Genomic DNA, 22,095 nt, shown 5'->3' with positions numbered 1-22,095 from the left:
GAAGTCTTAAAAGCAGTTAAAAGAAAGAATCAACAAAATAATGCTCTGTTTTTTGCTGATGATGTAATGGTATGGGGTGAGATGGAAGCAGAAGTACAATATAGACTAGATCTTTGGTATGAAGCTTTTACAACCTTAGGTCTTAAAATCAGCAAAATCAAGACAGTTGGTTTGATGATAAGTAGAAACTCTCTAACTATTCACCCCGTGCGGGTGGGGGTGTAGAATAACACCCACGGTATTCCCTGCCTGTCGTAAGAGGTGACTAAAAGGTCCGTCTTGGATCAAGATATTTCTAGAACCTCAAAGACCTTGAATGTAATGCTCCAAGAAATTCTGGTTCACCAGTCCACTCCTATTAAGTCGATCTATATTTTAAGAACACTAGCAAAGACAGAACATTATGTATATGAATATTGCTCAACAACATTATATAATGAAATAAGAATTTCGTTCTATTCAAACCCCAAAACAGAGTGAACCTGTAATCAATTCTAAAATGAACTGTTTTGCCCACTAAAAATCTTTACTGCAAGGGACCTCTGTAATGGACAAATAACGTTTTAAAGTCTAAAATATCAGCCGAACTTATCATTTTACTCGATTTGTTGTTAAATAACCAAACTTCATTAACGCAAGACATTAAGTTACCAAAGACTTATACTGTAACATATCTCTACACCTAGTACAAATAGGTTATTGTTTCCAATTTGATAATAGGTGAACTCATTTTAATACATGTCAGTTTTAGGTATTTTTGACCAAAATGCATAATTGCCTTTAAACGCCTAGTAGTTATAAAAGTTTTCAAAGATTGAAAATTTTTTTAACTGGATGCTAAATCAGCATTTTGTAATATTTAAAGAACCTGATGAAAGCTTTAACTTTAGTCAAAAATTGTATAAAAGTAATAAGTCATAATATGTTGCATATAATATGCTACCAATTTTAATCTTAAGTTTTAAGGAGTACACCGAAATTTTTAATAGTTATGTAAGAATATGGTCAATTTTTATATATATTTATGTTGTATGTCATGTTAATATTGTACTTAAGCCTTGTCACAAAGTTTCCTATGGCTGATGATGGCATACAAATAATGTCGAAACCGGTCCCAAATTTTTTGAAAGGTAATACATTCGTGATGTGTTAATGACGTCACATTGTATTTGTATTGAAAAGGTGGACAAAATTATCCTCAATTTATAGTGTAAAAGGGGCCCCAAAGGCTCTGAACAGGTGGCGTGCGTTGGCGACCACAGGGCCCTTAGCTGAGTCCTGGCATTGCTTCCACTTACTTGTGTCAGGCTCCTCACTTTCATCTATCCTACCCAACCTCCCTCGGTCAACTCTTGTTCTTTTCCGACCCCGACGGTATTAGAGCATTCGAGACCAAGGAATCTTTCATTTTCATGCCCTTCATATGGCCCTTGTTTTTCTTTGGCTGATGTTGTATACAAGAAGCACAGTATACAGAGCACAACTTGAAAGTTTATTTTTATGAAATCTTTCACACAATACACAAAAATAAGTGATCTTCTTATTTGGAGCACACACTAAAGAATACAGTGAGTAAGCTTGCTGTTTGAATGAGAAGTATTTACATTTATACAATTTTTCCCTATTACTTACAATTGGGCCCACACTGACAATATAGAATATCATGAACATATGAATGTGTCTGATAGCTGATGGCTGTCTAATGTCTGGAAGTCTGGCTTGAATGTAATACAAAGTTCTTCCTAGCAGAATGATATGTGTGTGTAGGCCAAGTTATAAGGAAGGTGGGAATATTGAGGCCGTAGTGAGTCCTGAGGTGAGACCTCTCAATCAGAATGCAGTCCACCTCTTCAGCCTACATTTTTAAGAGGGTACCTCCGTGGGTGATCTACGGCATAGAGCTGATCGCTGGACAACAGCTGACTGCCCCCTGCTGTCGAATTTTGCCTCGTATTTATATTGGCAGGCTGACGTCATACGCAATGAGTCAGCGCGCTGGCCGGAAACCCATCGCACGTTCTCGAAGGCTCGATGAATGAGCGGGCTGCATACTGCCAGGCGGAGGACACTACAACAGCTGACACCTTCATTTTTCAAAGTGTTGGATCCCTTCCAGTTTCTCTCTGGTTAATGTTAACCCCTCAGCGCCGACCTCTATACGTGGTATAGACCCTCGTTTCTTCCGTAACCGCCGACCTCTATACGTGGTATAGACCCATACATGGTTTCGCATTTACGGCTATAGCACGAAGAGTTTTCGAGTTATGGATATGCAAATTGTTTTGTTTCCAAGAAGACATTTTTCGGGTTTATCAGAGTTGTAAATAAGAATTGAAAATCGTTAAAATGAAGTTGTTTTTGCAAGGATAAATATTTGTCAAGTAAGTCTGAGCACTGATCTCTGCTTTAAAAAAAGTATGTTTACTTCTTTCTTTCCCACAGAATAAAACAAAGAAATGATATTCTGAGAAGTTTGTCTTTTTGCGTGATATTCTTTGCTCTAATTTTACATTAAGAGTGCGGTTTATTTATTATATTTGTCTTTATCAGCTTGTAATACTTTCGTAACTCTCCACGGGCATGAGTTAGTGCTGCTTTTTGTCATACGATACAAGAACCAGTTGTTCATGGTATATATCTCGTTTGAAAGACGATGTCTCGACCTTTTATCTGAAATATGTATCAAGTTGGTTTTTTGTCATAAATGTCATTCTCCTCATTCAGGTTCATCCTGGTGCTTTCGGTCTTGCTGCAGCTTCATCAGTCCGTGTGACGCGCCACGCTCAATGGCTAGCTCCAGCCGTGGTTTGACTGACAGTAACGTGCTTGAAATATTGTATCATTCAGATGAAAGTTTAGGCGGAAGTAGTAGTGACAGTATTAGCAGCAGTGATAATGAAATAGATGATGTGGCTGTAGTGGATGCAGTGGTAAATGATGAGAGTGATGATGAGGAGAAACCAGTACTTGGAAATTTCGTGTGGGAGGCTATGGGTAATTGTACAGGTCAAAGGGAAGTTTTCAACGGTGAATTCTGATTCCTGAATTCTCTAATAATATTCAGACAAGTCACAGGGACAAACATTGAGCAATTATCTTATCGGGTTCAGCTGATGGAAGGTTTGTTTACAATATACGCTCGCTCGGGCAGTGAACGAAATATTCAAGGCTGGTGCGCATAAGATAATACAGTTCCAAGGTTGCAGGAAAGACGTTTTATCAGGAAATTAGCACCCAAGAGTGAGAAATCCAAACCTCAGAGACGTTGTATCGTATGTTCAAAACACGGCGCAAAGAAGACGTCAGGGTGCTGCTGCCAGGAGTGTGATTTGGGTCTCTGTCTCGAAGAGAGATTCGAACTCTATCACACAAAACTAAATTACTAAGGAAATGTGAAACAATTATGTAATTATCTGCATGTACACAGTTCTATCATAAGGAATTCCAAATTTCGTGAATATCGGGCTACTCTTATACTTGTACTAACGCTTGAAGTGAATCAATGTATTTCAGTCACGCGTAGTTGAAATCTCATCCGGCCGTGGGATAGGAAGGTCTTTAAATGGCTGCGACGCTGAGGGGTTAATAGAGGATGGTTGCCTAGTTGTACTTCCTCTTAAAACAATAATCATCAACACCACTTTTCAAAGGTGGAAAACGAAAGTCCATTCATAGATAGATAGATAAAGCCTTTATCTTTGCCACAGAAAATAAAGGCTTTATCTATCTATCTATCTATCTATCTAACACTCTATGCTGAACAATGTCAGAAAGTAAAAGGTCTCTGGTGACACATTTGGTCTTCTTGTGGCAAATTTTTACATCGATTTTGTAATTGTATTAGGATTTGTAAGCTACATGGAAGTGAAGAATGGGAAACATGAAATTCCAGGTGTAAAAATTATCTCTAAAGATAACAGGCAAGTTAATTGTTTTTGGGGCGTTCAGACCTGACAAGGCTGGCGCTGATGCAGAATAATTTGACAAGATGATCAGCCATGTGAGGAACGACACAGAAAGGAACGATATTGTAGTGGCTGAACTGAACTTACCAAATGCTAACTGGGAAGGTCATGCAAATGACAGAAGGTACAACCAACAAATGGTGAATAAGTTATTATGGGAAGGACAGCTGAACCAGAAAGTGAAGGAACCAACTAGAGAAAAAAATATTTTAGACATCGTGCTGATAAAACCAGAAGAGCTCTGTATAGAAATGGAAGTGGTAGATGATGTAAGTAATCATAAAGCTATCTTTGTCACAGTGAAATGTAAATGTGATTGAGTTAGGAACGGCTGCAGGAGTAAAGGTTGGTTAACTTCCAAGCATTTATATGCTAGCTAATTAAAAGCATGCAAAGCTTCTCTTGTCCCTAAGGCATTCTTAAATCCTTTACATTAAGTAAAAACTCAGCCACACATTCTGAGACACAGAAACTAACATAATAATATGAACTTACGCATAGAAGAGATCAAAGAGGTCTGGATCTTTGGCCATCTTGATGATGAAATTGTCCCAATCCTGTGGCGACAAAGATTGCATCTTATAGGCTGATCGTGTACTGTACAACTTGTACCAGATAGGGGAGTTGTACAGATTAGCATAATTTAGGTTCAACGCCCACGTCTCATGATCTATAACAGACTAAAGCAGAAAAAGTACCTAAAGCACATTGTCATTTATGGTCTAAAATCAATGTAATCTACTGCTTGTATAAACATATACAATTTAAGAATATCATGTTTAAATTGTTCCGTATTGTCTGTTTATCATGAAAATTATACAACTGAAAGGATCTACCTAAGGGTACGAACATGCCGAGTGGATTACTCCTCACTCAGTGCTCATAGCAGTGCTCTTCACTCATCACTCATCATTCAACCGGGTAGGAGACCCTCGCTCTTTCTTCATTAATGAGGAAACGTTTTCCATCCAGTTATGATTGTGCAGCATTCACGAGTAGATAGGGTTGTGTTCCTTAAATGTAATTTTGTTTCGTGAAAATGTTCATACTCCTCTGTATACATAATAGTACTGGGCGAGTTGACCGTGCGGTTAGGAGCACGCAGCTGTGAGCTTGCATCCGGGAGATAGTGGGTTCGAATCCCACTATCGGCAGCCCGACAGTGGGGTTTGAAACCACTATCTCCAGCCTGAAGATGGTTTTCCGCGGTTTCCCATTTTCACACCAGGCAAATGCTGGGGCTGTACCTTAATTAAGGCCACGGACGCTTCCTTCCCATTCCTAGGCCTCTCCTATCCCATCGTCGCCATAAGACCTATCTGTGTCGGTGCGACGTAAAGCAAAATAGCATACATAATAGTTAAGTATAGTAGCAGAAGTGATGATGAACATAGCAATGATAGCAAGCAAACTGTACTTGATTTCAAATTCTGACAGAAGATACAGCCCACATCCAATTAATAAGAGAAGGCAGAGATTGGGTGAATTCCATCATTTATACCAAGAAGTGAAGAAAGACCCACAGAAATGTCACGACTATTGAAGAATGTCAATGCAGACATTTCAGTATACGACTCCTTGGCTGAATGGCCAACGTTGATGCCTTCGGTTCAGTGAATTCCGGGTTCGATTCCTGGCCGGGTCGGAGATTTTATTGGCGACATTAATTCTTCTGGCTCGGGGACTGGTTATTTGCGTTTGTTCCAACAATCTCCTCTTCATACTCAGACAACACACCATACTACAAACTACCACCGAAACACGCAATAGTAATTACATCCCTCCACATAAGGTTGACGCCAGGAAAGGCATCCATCCGTAAAACAGCGTCAGTCAACATGTGTGATACGGTTCGCATCCGCGGCCCCACAAGGTGTGGCAAAAGGCGGTAGAAAAAGAAGAAGAAGAATGCAGACATTTCAATATTTGCTGAAAGGAATTGAAGGCAATATGAAACCATGGAAGTACAGCAGCTATCATGTCAGTCATACTTGCATTGAAGAAGAACTGGTCATTACAATAACGTAAGCAGTAGCAATATAATATTATTCTCCACTTCAATAAAGCAATCTGTACTTATCGAAATATTAAATTTACCGAGTATAAAGATAATATTCAGCATGGATATTTTACCTTCAGTGAACACAGGCCGATAATATTATGAGTAGGCGGCCGTGGCCTTGAGCCAACCAATCACAGAACAGCGCTCAAGAAGCACATCGCTCCAAAATCAAACCGATTTGATTCTTGAGGGAGGAGCGGAGAGAAGAGGGATGAGTGAAGTGCCGGCATGAACGCTACTATTGAAATGTATGGGTTTGTTTTGCATCTCTCAGCTTCCTGTGTGAAGACACAGGAGTGATGAGCGCTGAGCGAGGAGTAATCCACTCGGCATGTTCATACCCTTAGTCAATATAATGCAGGTCTTAAAGAATCCTTGACAAGTTGAGCACCGGACAAAATTTTTAAAACCTTTCTGTTGGACCATGTATTCTTTTGTATTAATCACTTCTCAGATGTAGAAAACTGTGGTCAAAATAATTAATATGCATAAATGGAATAAAAAATAAATGTTTTCTGACAATATTCATAGTGGTCCTGTCATAACAATGTTAGGACCAGTGGTTCTGCATAGCGGTCTGGACAAATTTTTCTTACATTTCTATGAAATATTTTCATTTAGATACCTTCGGGTCATTCGTGCTTCAATAGTTGGTAAGACAGTATCTGAACAGATATAAATTAAACCATTTTCATTCCGTCCCTGAAGTGGACGGTGGGCCTCCTTGATGATAATGCTGTCTGTCAGGCCAGGGAGATGTTCTGAGAAGGTGAGGGGGCTGGCGGCAGCGACCACCTGTAGGCCGAAGTTCACTCTGCATCTGCCCTTATGTCATATGCAACCGCCTGCTTTTATGTAATCATTGTTTTGGGACAACATTTCTGTGTATGGCTATTGTGATCATTAAAATGTCTGACTCCAGATGAACCAAACCTTCCACAGGGACCACAGTGGTCTGTAATGTATGTTATTTCCATTTAGCAGTGGTCCTCTGGTCTCCAGGAAACACTAAGTTCAGTGCTTACTCAATAATCCCTGTGGACCACCGTAGTCTGACGGGAAATTGGCTTGTGGTCTCGTTAGACTGCAATGGCACCCAACATGTTGAGCTGTATGTAAAAACAAAATCAGTCACTACTGATCTGCATTTAGGGCAGTCGCCCAGGTGGCAGATTCCCTATCTGTTGCTTTCCTAGCTTTTACTCAAATGATTGCAAAGAAATTGGAAATTTATTGAACATCTCCCTTGGTAAGTTATTCCAATCCCTAACTCCCCTTCCTATAAACGAATATTTGCCCCAATTTGTCCTCTTGAATTCTAGCCTTATCTTCATATTGTGATCTTTCCTACTTTTAAAGACATCACTCAAACTTATTCGTCTACTGATGTCATTCCATGCCATCTCTCCACTGACAGCTCGGAACATGCCACTTACATGTAATACATTTCATGTTTGGTCAGTATTGAATATTTATTAAGTTAAAGAATTCTTATGAATGTAATGTTCTTATGAATGTAATGTATTGAAAAGGTTGACCATATAATAAACTTGATTTGTTCTTAGCTTAACATACCACTTAGTTGAGCAGCTCGTCTCCTTTCTTTTTTGTAACACTACTCTTTTGTCGGAAATCACCCAGAACAAATCGAGCTGCTTTGCTTTGGATTTTTTTCCGGTTCTTGAATCAAGTAATCCTGGTGAGGGTCCCATACACTGGAACCATACTCTAGTTGGGGTCTTCCCAGAGACTGATATGCCCTCTCCTTTACAACCTTGCTACAACCCCTAAATACCCTCATAACCATGTGCAGAGATCTGTACCCTTTATTTACAATCATATTTATGTGATTACCCCAATAAAGATCTTTCCATATATTAACACCTAGGTACTTTCAATGATCCCCAAAAAAGAACTTGCACCCGATCAACACAGTAATTAAAACTGAGAGGACTTTTCCTATTTGTGAAACTTACAACCTGACTTTTAACCCCGTTTATCATCATACCATTGCCTACTGTCCATCTCACAACATTATTGAGGTCATTTTGCAGTTGCTCACTATCTTCTAACTTATTTATTACTCTATACAGAATAACATCATGTTAGGTGTTCAGCCTGAAGGCTGGTTTGATCCTCCACAGCTCCACCAAAAGCTATCATAGTCTAGGTGTCACTGAAGAGGCATACTAGGGAAATGAGGAGTGAGGTAGTTTCCCATTGCTTTCCTCACCGTGCCAGAAGTTGCTATTGCATATCAGTCTACCAAGCCCACTGAAATGCATGCACCAGCCGACCCTATGAGTGATATTTTCACACCATCCAAACAGAGACTTGCTGTATAAAAAATGGTATTACTAGCATCACCCATACCTCGGTCACTTTCATATTGTCAAAGCAAAGGATGAGACTGAGACAGATCAATGAAAGTAAGAAATTTATTCTAGCCCTTACCAGAAGACATAGTGCACTGTAAACACTACAGCATGCCAGCGAAGGTAAGTAATACAAGCTAATACAATAAAATGTACATGTTTTGACTTTATTTGGCCTTCTTCAGCCTTAGAAACAAATTACAATGATAAAACCAATTCATATGACACTAATATTAAAACATTACATTGAAAAGGTCTTTATAAAAAGTCATATTGAAAATTTTTGTCTTCATTTCAAATAATTCCATTAAAATATTAACAAAGTGCCACATAGAAGAAAACATGAAAAGCAACCATTCCTAAAGATTTTCACTCATATATTGCCTTAATGAGTGTAAGTAGCCTATGCATCCCTACATTTGAGAAGTGATTAATACAAAATGAAACATGGTTCAACGGGAAGGTTTTAACTCTTTTTAAAATTTATCTTGTAATTAATTGAGACTTTGATGATTGCTGATGAAGAAAATATTCATTGTTCTTGAAACATATTCGATGAATAAATAGCTTCATTTCAATCTACAAGCAGGAGCCTGATCCTTCAGAAACTGGAAGAACTGTTTTACAAAACTGATAAAAAAGTAGACTCCAGCATTCTGTAAACCGTCTGTAAATTATGCAAATGTCTATGTGATGGCGTCATATTTTAAAGTAACGCTCAATCAACTGCAGATCGTAGTGTTAAAGTATTAAAGCATCTGAATTATATAAGGTATGTGTGAATTTGTATATGAACATGTTGTAATTACAATGGTGAGGCAATAGTTAGTGTAAACATTTTGAAATACACTAGTGTCCAAAAGTTAGGCATACGTTATGAGTAAGCAAGGCAACAGGAAATAGACCACAAATCGAATGACGTATGCACCTACCAACCTTATGTGTTCGCTCTGTATAGGAAAGGAGTGTTTCCTGCTTTGACTAGGGGCGTAATCGCAAGGTAAACACAACCAGTGCCTGCGCCCCACATTCCCTCAATCCTGTTTGCCCTGTTATAGTATGCGGAGTGTAGCCTCGTGGTGAACGTGACAACATAATGGCACAATGACGCCATTTGGACCCCGTTTTGCAGGGTAGAATACTTGGCCACCTGGAAGCAGGCCAGACACTGACCGAAGTCGCCGTATCCTTGAATGTGCCACAAAGTGTCATTTCCAGGCTTTGGAGACGATTTCGAGACATAGGAGATATTAGTCGTTGGCCAGTACCAGGTCAACCAAGTGTAACTACCCCACAGCAGGACCGATATCTGGCCTTAACCGACGGACGAAATCGGAATGCACCTGCAAGACAATTGTCAGTGGAGCTTGCAGCCATCTCAGGGGTTGCTGTTTCCCAGCTAACTGTGTACCAGAGGCTCAGTACAGCAGGGCTGTTTGCCCGACGTCCAGCAGTGTGCGTTCTGTTCACTCCAGCACAGAGACAGGCCCGTTTACTGTGGAGCCGTCAACATCAAAACTGGTCCACGAATGAATGGAGGCATGTGCTCTTCACAGATGAATCCAGCTTCGGTTTGCAGAACGATTCCCGTCACACATTAATCTGGAGAGAACCAGGTAGCCGATACAATCGCAGGAACATCGTGGAACGAGACCAGTATGGTGGTGGTGGCGTCATGATGTGGGGCGGCATCATGTTGAATGGCCGTACGGACCTGAACATCTTCATGGGTGGTCCGAGGAACACTGTTAATGCTCAGAGATACAGGGATGAGGTACTGAGACCACATGTTCGACTCTTCAGAAGTGCGGTTGGTCCAGACTTCCTCTTAATGGACAATAATGCCCAACCGGACCGCGCTGCTCTGGTGGATGAATTTATGGCGGGACAAGACATTCATCACATGGACTGGCCAGCGAGGTCTGTGGATCTGATAGAGAGCATGCCACATCACTGCGAAGCATGTGTAGCCATTAGGAGTAACCATACACCCTATTAACAGCATATTTTGTTGTGGAAGATATTGCCAAGTTTTGTTAGTTGTTAGCTATCAGAACCTTTCTGACACTGTTTTTTTTCAACAATTTATGTGACATATGGTGTGTGATTGAGCTTCTGTTTGTTCAGCAATCTGTCTGACATTCTTATCAGGTGGTATGGCCTCGTTTAGTGATTATGCTTAACATTTGGACACTAGTGTACTTAAGATACTGAAGGCACTACGTGTGAATTTGTATATAAACGGAGTTGTAATTTTAAGTTAGTTTTAAGTTTATTTCATTATCGTACTACTGTAAGTGATCATTGTGACCAGGATATTTCCCATGTGATGTATCTATTAATAATCATAACATGCCCCATCCATCTGAGATGATGGCCAATGATAGCTTATAGCATGTGTTTCCTCAATAACTGCAAGGTTGGTCACATGGTCCTCTCATTTGATGTTCAAGATGGATCGAAGTTTTTGCACATGAAAATGCTCCAGCTTTTTGATATCCTGATGATAGAGGGTCCAATTTTCACAACCATAAAGCAATATTGATATGACAATAGCACAGTAAACCATGATATTGATATCCACTGTAAGGTCATTATTCATGAAGACACGACGGGACAAATGTCAAAATGCTGAGTGGACAGCACCAATTCTCCTGTCCCCATCTTGCGAGCAGTTAGCACACATTGAGAGAATACTTCCTAGATATAAAATGTAGTTGACCTGCTTCAGTGAAGTATCCAGAACGAAGATATACAGCGAGGTTCTCTCATCGGTTGGCGGACAGGCGCACCCACTTATCTGCCTCCCGTTGACTCATCACTTCCCGCTCTGCGGCAGAGCAACAAGGACAACACTTCCCTCGCTTTATTGGGGCATGACATGTGATAACAATTAAAATTAAGAGGTCATACCTGCATCCACACATTTCTGGCATCATCTTAATAAACTCCAATTCACACGCATAAGTTTGTCTTCCGTAATTGTGGCTATTTCTCACCAGCTTTGTTCTTTCAGTTCATCCAATGTGTGAGGATTTCTTGCATACAATTTATTTTTTAAGCTCCCCCATAAATAAAAGTCACAAACAGTTAAATCTGGGGACCATCATGGCCATAAGTCCGTACTAATAACACGGAGTTCAAAAATTTTCTCAATTAAGTTCAATGTGTCATTTTCGTAGCCCACCATGCCAAGCTCTTTGAAACCCTGGCTTCTTGTCCAAGTCATCTTAGGGACTTTGTAGGTGTATGTTGTAATCTTTCCGCAATATCAGTTACTTTTCTCTCGTTACGTACACTTTTTTAACACTTCGCTTCTAATCGAGTAAAGAACCACTTCCTCTCAATTTGTTTATGAGTTCCCACACGATCTCTCTATGCAGAGGGTGTACACCTGGAAATTGAGTTGCAAATCGCTTAACGACTTTCCTGCAAGACTATGTTTTCACATAATTATCGTACATAAATATCCTACCATGTACTGTCCGCACACTTTATCTTGATGCATTTGTGTATGGGTTTGAGGAGTAAGGAGGGAGCTGTCCCGGTATCGATAGTGCTGCCTGGTGCTGCCAACTGAATGAAAATGAAATCTGAATTGAATCGAGAATATGATCGATCGATATGAAATTTCTAAACCATTATCATCTTAAGCCAACAACTATGTCACATACACATTATATAACATTATAAAACATATCTCTCGATGCGAATCTTGTTCCTAGCATGAATTCTAAACTTTGGCTTTGATGTGTAAACAACAACAGTACGAGTACGTAAAGTGTACGCCAGATGTCGCACAACGATGCTTAAGCGATTCATAGTTTGTGTTTCAAAGGTTGCCAGTACGAATCTCGAAGATCGCCGAGGTCGACCGATTCAGCACTAGGATGTAAATGCACCAAGATAAAGTGTGCGGACAGTACACACGCCGAGGCACTATAAGAATTATACCCCGAAGTAACACTTCACAAATCAAGAATAGTAGGAGGGACAGATCAACATTTAATACACGTTCACAGCACGGAGATGAATTGCGAAGTGCTGTCGCTGCGCTGTGTAACGGGAAGTGATGATTCAACTGGGTGCGCCTGCTGGCCAACCAATGAGAAAAACTCGTGTAGTAACAGAGATGAAAAGTGAGTCAGTTTTCATGATATCTTACCCTGGTCGTAGTGCTGTGATCACCATCAACGTAATATATTCGATAACTAGGATTGACGTTGATGAAAGGCGTTACAGAAGGCCCAATATACGCTACGCTAATGGCTCGTTTCTTGTCTTCAGTATCGTAGAACACTTCGAAATTATCCATATGGGTGTGGCCAAAGAATTGGGCTGTAATTGTCGATTCATACCTGAAGCAGAATAGAAGAAATATTTAAGAAATATGTACAATATTAATGCTGGTCTCATGGGAATTAGTATAAAGAAATACAAGGGACAGAAGAGATCAAGCAAGTGACAAATCATTCTATTTAACACTTTCATCACTACCATATTTCAACATGGAACCTGGCAGTGAACTGAGCCTTCTTCCTGAATTGTAATACATTATTACACAACAGTGAAAATAGTACATTTGTATCATATGAAGGTGACAGCCATCCAAAATGAAGACGTCAGTCAGGAAGTGCATATCTAATGTAATTTAATTATACTAGTCTTATGAAAAACAAAAAATGTATGGAAAAATCTTTTATATTTAAGTTATACCAATAAGCCTGCTCAAACAATAAAAATGAATCATTTAATGTGGCTACTTAAGCCACAAATAAGCACAATTACATTTGAAATACAAAATTTACCTCTTTAGGAATAGTTTGTTTTGGTGTAGTAGCCCTGATAACATTGGTCTATGCACAGTCCAACCTTGTGCTCCTTGCACCACTTTCCTTTCATAGTACAGGTGAATCATCAGCCTGCGTCCCTTCGTCCAAATGAAAACATTTCTGGAGAGGTGAAGTATTTCTATTATTTGTATTTGGAGTGAAGTAATGTAGCTAAAAACTTGCATTAGAAAGTAATGTAACAAATAAAAATCTTGCCCAAACTATCACTTGATATGTAATCTGGTTTGTAATCAGATTATTCATCACTGTCATCTATTACTGAACCGATAAAATATCAAAGATAATACTATCATTGAGCTGGCATGAGGACATGTTTGTATCAGTGGCGTATGCTGGTATCAAGATGTGGGCTACCACTAGACTTAGGTTACCCCTTTTTGATAGTTGGTTTAGCATTTTGAGCTGCAGCCAACAGCCAACGGAGAAGCCTGCTGTTTACAAGTAACAACTCTCATTATTGTTCCGTATTGAAGATGACGTTAGGCATAGATATCAAGGATAATTAAGGATAATATGCCTAACGTCATCTTCAATACGGAACAATAATGAGAGTTGTTACTTGTAACTGATATCTATGCCTATCTATGCCTAGAAGCCTGCTGTGTCGTCAAGGCTGCTTCACAAGCTACTGCCCTGGCCTCTGCCACTGCCAATACTCAACACCTGATCAATCGAGTTGGTAGCCTAAGGTTTAGCAAACAGCAGTCCAACTTTGAGGCTAAACGGATAGAATGCTTGCCTTTGGTCCGACGGCCCCGGTTCAATTTTCAGGATCAACCCCCTCATACTGTTAATTCCCCTGGCTTGGGGACTGGGTGTTTATGACGTCTTTGCCATTCATTTTTTCCTTATTAGGTCACCACCAAGCCTATGCAGATGCCATGCACTATTATCATCATCATCATCATCATCATCATCATCATAATCGTTAAGTAACAAGGTTGAATTTTACAGCGGTCGTAACCATCGTTCACTGGTTAATTATCTTCCTCGGAAGATCAGTGTTGGTGTCCGACCCATGATCACGGGTTCGATTCCAACCAACAAAAGAGAACACTAAACCTGAAAGATTGCTTTTCATTTTAGCAGATCTACCAATAAAAAGAAAACTATATTACTCCTATAACAGCAGCCCTGCAGTGTCTTCCTACAAGGAGGTAGAAGTAAACGGGAGTGAAATACCAGCACTCCGTTATCTATCTTATTAAGTCGGAAGGATGAGGTGAGGAAGTATATATGATGATTAACGCGTGGTTGATAGTTATCAGTGGCGATCTGACGGACCGAAGCCTAGCACATCTATCCTCCGCCGGTCCCCGCACCTGTAGGCAGACAGCAGCAAGCCGCGTGAGGCGAGTCAAGGGGAGCGGGACGAGAGTCTGAGCTGCAATACCAGTCTCCGAAGCCTTGTTCTCAGAAATATGTGCGGTGTCTTTTCTCACTGCTTTCAAGGTTTGCAAATGGAACAATGTGTCAGATGCTTACAATATAATGTGCTTTAGATTTCCATCGCTCGCATTTGAGGTTTGGGCTTCACTGATAGCCTTGGTAGCCCTCAGTATATGCCACTGGTTTGTACAGTAACACAGCTGACAGCGCACGACATATTTGGCACGGCAAGGAGAAACTACCCTTTTTTATTGTTTCAGTTTGAATTTCCCGATAACTGCTGCATTCTGGTGGACACTAAATAAACTACTACCTCCAATCAAGGGACAGGAGCCGTATGCGATATGTACAGCTGCCTATAAACACGCGCAAAAATCACGCCTGTATCCCGTACGGGCGTAGTGTTGAAAGTGGTGAAGAAAGATTGGAACATGGGAAAGACCACACAAGCACAATGACTGCTGAGTGTGGGCATGCAGTTGAGGTGAGCACATTCTGTGCAAGCGAGTGGACATCCAGACACAGTTGTTTATTAGAGCGTAGCAGCAGCGGACACAACAAGTGTAACTGGAACAGTGTTAATGTTCGTTTTGTGAGGAGTACTGTTCGGATGTTTAACTGTTGCTGTTTGTTGTTCACTGCATGTGACATCAATCAGGTTGTCCATAGCACAGATACTCCGCGAGAAAGGATTTCAAATGCATGGCACCACGAGAAGATGGACATAATCACCATTAAAGGGAAAAAAAGGATATAATACCAATATAGTTGGTCCGCTATTGGACATTATAAACCTTCCAGCTAACTCATTCCTGGTTGCCAGTGTTTCGTCCCAGTGTGCCAAGTTGGGCTCCTCAGTTGGTAAATGGCATACCCACCAAAAGGCATGGTTAGTGCATACCGTGGAGGCCACTGCGTAGGCTACCCAGAGCCACCGGCAATGCCAATGCACTATGAGAGACCATGTCTCATTTTCAAAATGTCCAATAGCGGACCAACTACAGTATATTGCTATTATAAATTTACTCATTCGGAACAGAAATTTCAGGTTCCCTATAGGAATCAACATCTTTATCAAAAAAGGATATACCTCATTAGACCTCACAGTAATATTTGTAATGTACCCCAACCAACCAGATGAAGTAAACACAGAAAAGAAGTATATCTACTTGCCTACAGCACCATATTATATGAATAAATATAAGACGTGATCAAAATAATTCCATTTGAACATGTTGCTGCAGCAGACTTGCAATGTAGCGCAACTCTGATGCAGGTATATAAGCACGGACATGCAGGCAAAGGGATTAGTGTGGCAGTCGTGTCACGCCGAGGTGAGTGCATTAAATGCGGCCACTTGATCTACAGCGACGTTATTACCGAAGGCGTCCAAAGAGAACCAACATGCTCTAACTCTGTTATTGGCTGCCTGAAGGACAACAACCGGTGAACATACATCAGAGAATGTGTATGGGGCAGCATGTCTGTAAAAAACCACCTTAGTGGAGTGGTGCGCGAAGTTCAACGCGGATCACGTTTTGATACGAGACACCGATCCATTATGGACAACAAGCAGGCAGTGAATGAGGCAATTAGGGTGGACCAATACAAAACCTGATCTCTCCCCATGCGATTATCACACCTTCGGTCCCCTTGGCCTTGAAGGGTCTACGTTTTCTGTCGGATGTACAGCAGGTAGCTACGGACTTCTTCGTGCAGGACAAGACACGGTATTTTACCACCAACGAGGTGCATTGGTGGGATGAGTGCCTCAAATGCTTACGGCGATTTTGCCTGATTGGCATCCCAATTCAGGACTGTACGGTCATCAAATGTAACTCTTTGATCACCCCTTATACGTAATTTGGTGTTGTATGCATTCATTTCTATTAAATGCAGTTTATTTGTACATAACAAAGTTGAAATAATGTCCTGATGTATGAATTTCCTCTGATCAAAAGAGAGGTGAGTTAGAAATGTGATATATTAGAGTCGGCATTGTTGGCAGCAGGACTTTAGTTGCAAATATGGGAGGGATGTAGTGAGTCTGGAGAGGCCTGATGCAGGTCTTTTGATTTCACGTCCGTAGGCAACCTGCGTGTCCTGATGAGGATGAAATGATGATGAAGACGGCACATACACCCAGTCTCCGTGCAAGGGGAATTAACCAATATGGTTACAATTCGTGATCCTGCTGGGAATCAAACCCAGGACCCCTGTGACCAAAGGTCAGCACGCTAACCATTTAGCCATAGAGCTGGACATAGCAAAGGTCATGGGAAGTGACAGTGCAGAACAAAGCTAAGTAGAAAGATTATGGGACACAGGTTTGGGACATACAACACACTTCCATTTTAACTGTTTTGCAGCTTACTTACCCATTAAAATCTGCCATATTCAGTAATAAAAACTGTGGTTCTATCAGTAGGAATCATATATTGCTGTCAGTGGGCCATGGAGATCAGAAAGAGAAAACTTACATGCTTTGGAAGAAAGTAAAATTTGTATGAGAAGTGGAGAATAACCCACATAAAATTACAAATGACATAGCTGGAAATTTATGAATTGCTTAAACAATCAGGAGCAACAGTTCCTTCTTGCTAATAGCTTCCTGTCTCTCAACCTTCATTGTCATGGGCTGGAGAATGTGACTGACTGCTCTGTTTTAAAGACATCTGCCAACTGATCAATTTGATACACTGAGCCCGTTCCAGTTTCATTGCAAGTATATGTTTAGTTGATTATCTTCATGACACGGTTAGTAATAAAAGACTGCTTTAGAATGCAGAATGTGTTTATTTTCTTTCGGTGTGGTTTGAGCATTCTTTTATGTACAAATATCAAATTGATACCCCACTCCTGAATGAGATATTTTATAGGTCTTTTCGTATTTTAGGTGAGGTCATGGCAAACTTCATTGAGAGGTACAATCCTCTTGACCCAAAATAAAGGGTCTCTCTTACAAGCCCAGACCGTCCAGCGGCGTTTCTACTCTCCGAGACCTAAGCAGCTGTACAGGAGGTGCGCGCATAGTTCGTGTTCGACCTAGCATCAGTAGCTAGTCTGAATCTCAGCAGTTAACATGGTGAGGCAGTTATCATTGTAGCACCATAATTTTGCATTGATGGTTATGAATTTCATGTTTTTGGTCCGTATGGAACTGAGAATAATATATAAGTAATAATAACAACTAGTACCGTGTAATTTATAATTTTGTGAATATATTTTAGTATTGAAAAGGTGGAAACGTTTACGTTGTTATTATTATTACTTATATATTATAATTTTGCATGTAAAAGTTATTTTAAGTACGAGTCGGCTCGATGGGTACGCGATGCATTTGATCAGCAGTTTCCTGGTGAAGTGCCATTTTCATGAACACAGATTCATGTGATTGTAAATAAATTTGTAACTACTAGCTCAGTGCTCAATAAAAAACATGCATGCACACAAACAATTTTAACAGAGAAAATGCTAGACGACACCAAATAAATCTCTCAAAAAAGTAGCACAAGTACGGGTTTCGGTCTCTTCTGCACACAGAGCTACAAAGCTGTTACACATCAAACCGTACAGGTTTACACAGGCCCATTGTTTAAAACCTGCTGATCCAGCCACAAGAATGAGATACTGTGAGTGGTATCTTGCATCATTGAATGATCGTTTATTCGACCCACAGCTTGTGTTCTTTTCAGATGAGACGTGTTTTCATCTTAATGGTCATGCGAACAGTCATAAATGTCGCTCTTGGTGTGCAGAAGATCCTAATGGTGATTATGAAGTCCCTCGTTATGAAGGACGACACTTCCAGCATCTTTTATAAGGTAAGAGTTCATATAAGATTGCATACACGCTTAAAGCAGGGCGGCCGCGAAGACGTAAGTTGGGCTGAGGCAGCTGCTGTAGCGCAGAGTACAAACACCGTGCGCTTGGTCTGGGTTCAAATCAAAATCTCTTTATTTGCAAATGAGGTGTCTACCTCGGTGGCAAATGGTACACTAACATTATTGTCAAGCACTAAATATTAAATTAACAAGAGAAGAAAATTTTCCTATAATACAATATTATGCAATTTACGCTAACAATATTTTCTATTAAACACACAGCTCATCCTTAATGAATTTATATTGTTTACAACTTACTACTTACAAATATAGTCAACTGATATACAGTATGTGGAATTACTTCAAATGATACTATACTCATTCTGGAACCTAAGTAGCATAACGTCCTGCTACATCTTAACCTTTTGCCACCACTTTTCAGAGTTCCTGAAGGGCCTTCACAGCTACCGTAGCGGTCCCAGAGCCCTCGAAGTCCTCACTGTACTTCACCCCTACAGGCAGTTCCCTAATTCGGCTGTCCAAACTCCTTAGACCAGGGGATGGAATTAATTTATTCGCACACATTTTTTCAATTTACAATAACCTGCACTGGTTGAATGCCCCCTAACACTTCATTTATTTTCTCTGTTGCTGTTTATTCTCTTCTTGAATATGTGTACAGATTTTGGAAAAGGATCAAACACTACCCCTGGTAAACTGTTTATAGGAGAGCCCCTGTATATTGAATAAATCTGAAGAGGAGAAAAGAAAATGGAAGAGGATTTTGATGATGAAGTTGAAATTTGCAACGAAAATTCAGAAATGGAGGAACAAGGCAGTGAAAGTGGTGAGGAAATACCTGAGGGAAGTGATAGCCACTTTGTAGGATGGTGTATAAAGAGACAAGATGGAATAAAGTTCCACCATCACAAAGCACGTTTCAGAAGCCACAATAGTACCCAAAAATTTCCTGGAGCAATAGGTGCTGCGAAAGTGAAATGAAATGGCATATGGCCAGTGGTTTAGTTGGACTGGAACGGGCCGGAACGCCATTCCGGAAAATATTTTCCCGCTTTAGAATGACGTAACATTTCTACATTCAGTAAGAAAATCTTATAATCTATACATAGCGCTGAAACGTCATGGGTGTACTCTAGCGGACTAATATCGAACCTTACGGTTTTATGTTCATGAGATACGGTCGCTATTACACTCCTAGGCAGTTTTCTAGTTCTTTAAGGTTGGTTACACTGCTATTGGATTCGGAGAGCGGGAAGTGAGCACAACAACTTTCTTCCACTCGTTATGTTTGTGTGAATCCAAATTTTGTTTTATGTTTTGCTCAATGTGTTGCTGTGAAGCAGATATTATGGAATCTCTCTGCAGTTAATGAACATCAGTAGCCCCGTAGTACCTTCCAAGTTTTCCAGTGGCTGTGAAAGTGAGTTGTGAGTGTGGCCATGAGTTCAGTGAAGTGGCTGGGTTCAAAAAAACGTGCTAGGGATGAAGAAGAATCAAAGAATAATAAAAAGGTGTGTGATGGCTCAAGTAAAAACGAAACTGAATGGAGTTCCAAGAACATTAGTTTCATTAAAGACGTGAGTATAAAGACAGAGCCTGGGTTAAATGTTGCTGAAACGTGTGATACAGATTCAAGGGAGAATCTAGATTATGGTTCTACACCTTCTACCATCGACTGTGAAATTCAAGGACCCAGCTACCGAAAACAAGGTTTTCCACACTGTTGGAACGAGTCTCAGCACCGTTATTTTTTTGTCAGAGAACAAGTGGTTATTTGCATAAAATAAACATTTAGGCTGCAATATATGTGAAAAGCAAAGTAAATTAGGATTAGGAGTTACTAAAGGGGCAGGACTTAAGCTAATGAAAGTATGGGTAGAATGCAAGGTTCATCCCAACGGAAAAAAATATTAATCAACAACAACTAAGTCTTCGGGAAAAAATATTTGAGCACAAAAATTCAGAATCTCACAAAAAAACTATGTTACAAAAATCAGAATCTAATAAAAAGATATATCAAAGTTGCTTGAACACTATGAATTTCAAACACCTACTGTATAAACTACCGTTCGAGTATTTCGAACAGCATACTCAATTGCAAAACGAAATAGACCCTTCGTAGATCTACAGGCTTATGTTGAACTTCAACAATTAAATGGTTTACATATGGGACGAGTTCTTCATACAAACTTTTGTTGTGCTAATATTATTGAACACATTTCACAGGAAATGAGAAATAAAATAGCAAAATCTATAACAGAAAATCAGAGGAGAATCAAGTATTATGGTTGATGAATCAACAACAGTTAATGTAAAATCTGTTTCAGTATTATGTTTGAGATGTGCTCATTCAGATAATTCTGAAGTTGTTTCGTTTTTCTGGGACTTGATAGAACTTGAATCAACTACAGCAGATGTTATTACTCGAGAGATATTGAAAAATCTTTCTTCATATGGGTTGAATGAAAACTTTCGGGCGGAACATTTAGTTGGTCTAGCATGTGATGGGGCCTCTGTAATGTTAGGTAGAAAAATGGAGTTGGAGCACAGTTTTTAAAGTTATTTCCAGATGTAGTAATCTGGCACTGTTTAAACCATCGCTTGGAATTGGCCGTTTCTGATACAAGAAATGAAGTTACAGGTGTTAACCATTTCCGTTCTTTCTATGATGAATTGTATTCTTTACACAGAATGTCTCCCAAAAATCAAAGGGAACTTTGGGCTACTTTGCTGGAACGAAAAGTTAATAAGATTGGGAAAATATTTACAATAAGATGGATAGCATCAAGCCAGAGAACTGTAAAAGCTGTCTGGGAAAACTACTGTACACTAGTAAAACATTTCAGTGAGGCCAAAAATGACCACCAGAGAGACTCCAAAGAAAGGGCAAAATTCCAAGGTCTAGAAAATATGTTAACATGTGTAGAATTTCTAGAAAATGTTGCAATTATGTATGATGCTCTTGTTGAGTTAGCTGATTTGTCATTAGAGTTGCAGAAAAGAGAAACAAGTCTGACAAAGGCTCAAAATGCAATCAAGCATACTATAAAAATGTTTGAATCTATGTGTAACAGCTTCTGGAGAATACTACAGAACAGTTCCTGAAGCAGCTGAAAACAAAAAGTTTAGAAACATAGGATTACATGATTCTAAAAAAGTTGTAAACATTGACAGAAAGCAGTTTTTCAGATGTCTTGTCATCATCATCAGTTTTCCACTCCAGTTGCCCGGGTGTGGTTTACGAGCACTCTCCACTTCTGTCTGTCCATGTACCACTCTTCTCTCAAGACGACATCCCAGCTGATTCCTCTTGTTCCTATGTCCTCTTTCACTTGGTCCAGCCACCTCTTCCTAGGTCTTCCTACAGGTCGTTTTCCGGCCACGACTGTGTGTAGCCATTGTTTTGCTGTCCTTCCATTGTCCATTCGTTTGACATGGCCAAACCATTTCAAACGGGCCCTTGTCACTTTTTCATTCAGGGATGGGTACACACCAGCTTGCTCTCTTATTCTTTCATTCCTTACCCTGTCCCAATTTAAATAACAGGCTTATGGAAAATGTGTCCACATCATCTCATCTTGGTTCCAGCTCTAGTCAGCAGAGACA

General features: G+C 40.0%; 1 protein-coding gene across 1 annotated transcript in view; it reads right to left on the bottom strand.

Moving 5' to 3' along the window:
• Window positions 1–22,095, bottom strand: part of LOC136882247 (sphingomyelin phosphodiesterase) — a 106,702-nt gene that overhangs the window by 21,436 nt on the left and 63,171 nt on the right. The window contains exons 11-12 of the mRNA XM_067154800.2: window positions 12,568–12,760; window positions 4,461–4,645 (exon numbers count right to left, since the gene is read on the bottom strand). Of these exons, the coding sequence (XP_067010901.2) occupies window positions 4,461–4,645; window positions 12,568–12,760 (378 nt within the window). The remainder of the gene's footprint in view (window positions 1–4,460; window positions 4,646–12,567; window positions 12,761–22,095) is intronic.

The sequence above is a fragment of the Anabrus simplex genome, chromosome 10 (assembly GCF_040414725.1).
Source record: "Anabrus simplex isolate iqAnaSimp1 chromosome 10, ASM4041472v1, whole genome shotgun sequence".
NCBI classification, from domain to species: domain Eukaryota; kingdom Metazoa; phylum Arthropoda; class Insecta; order Orthoptera; family Tettigoniidae; genus Anabrus; species Anabrus simplex.
Note: the sequence above shows the minus strand (reverse complement) of the source record. Positions and strands in the feature narration are given on the sequence as shown.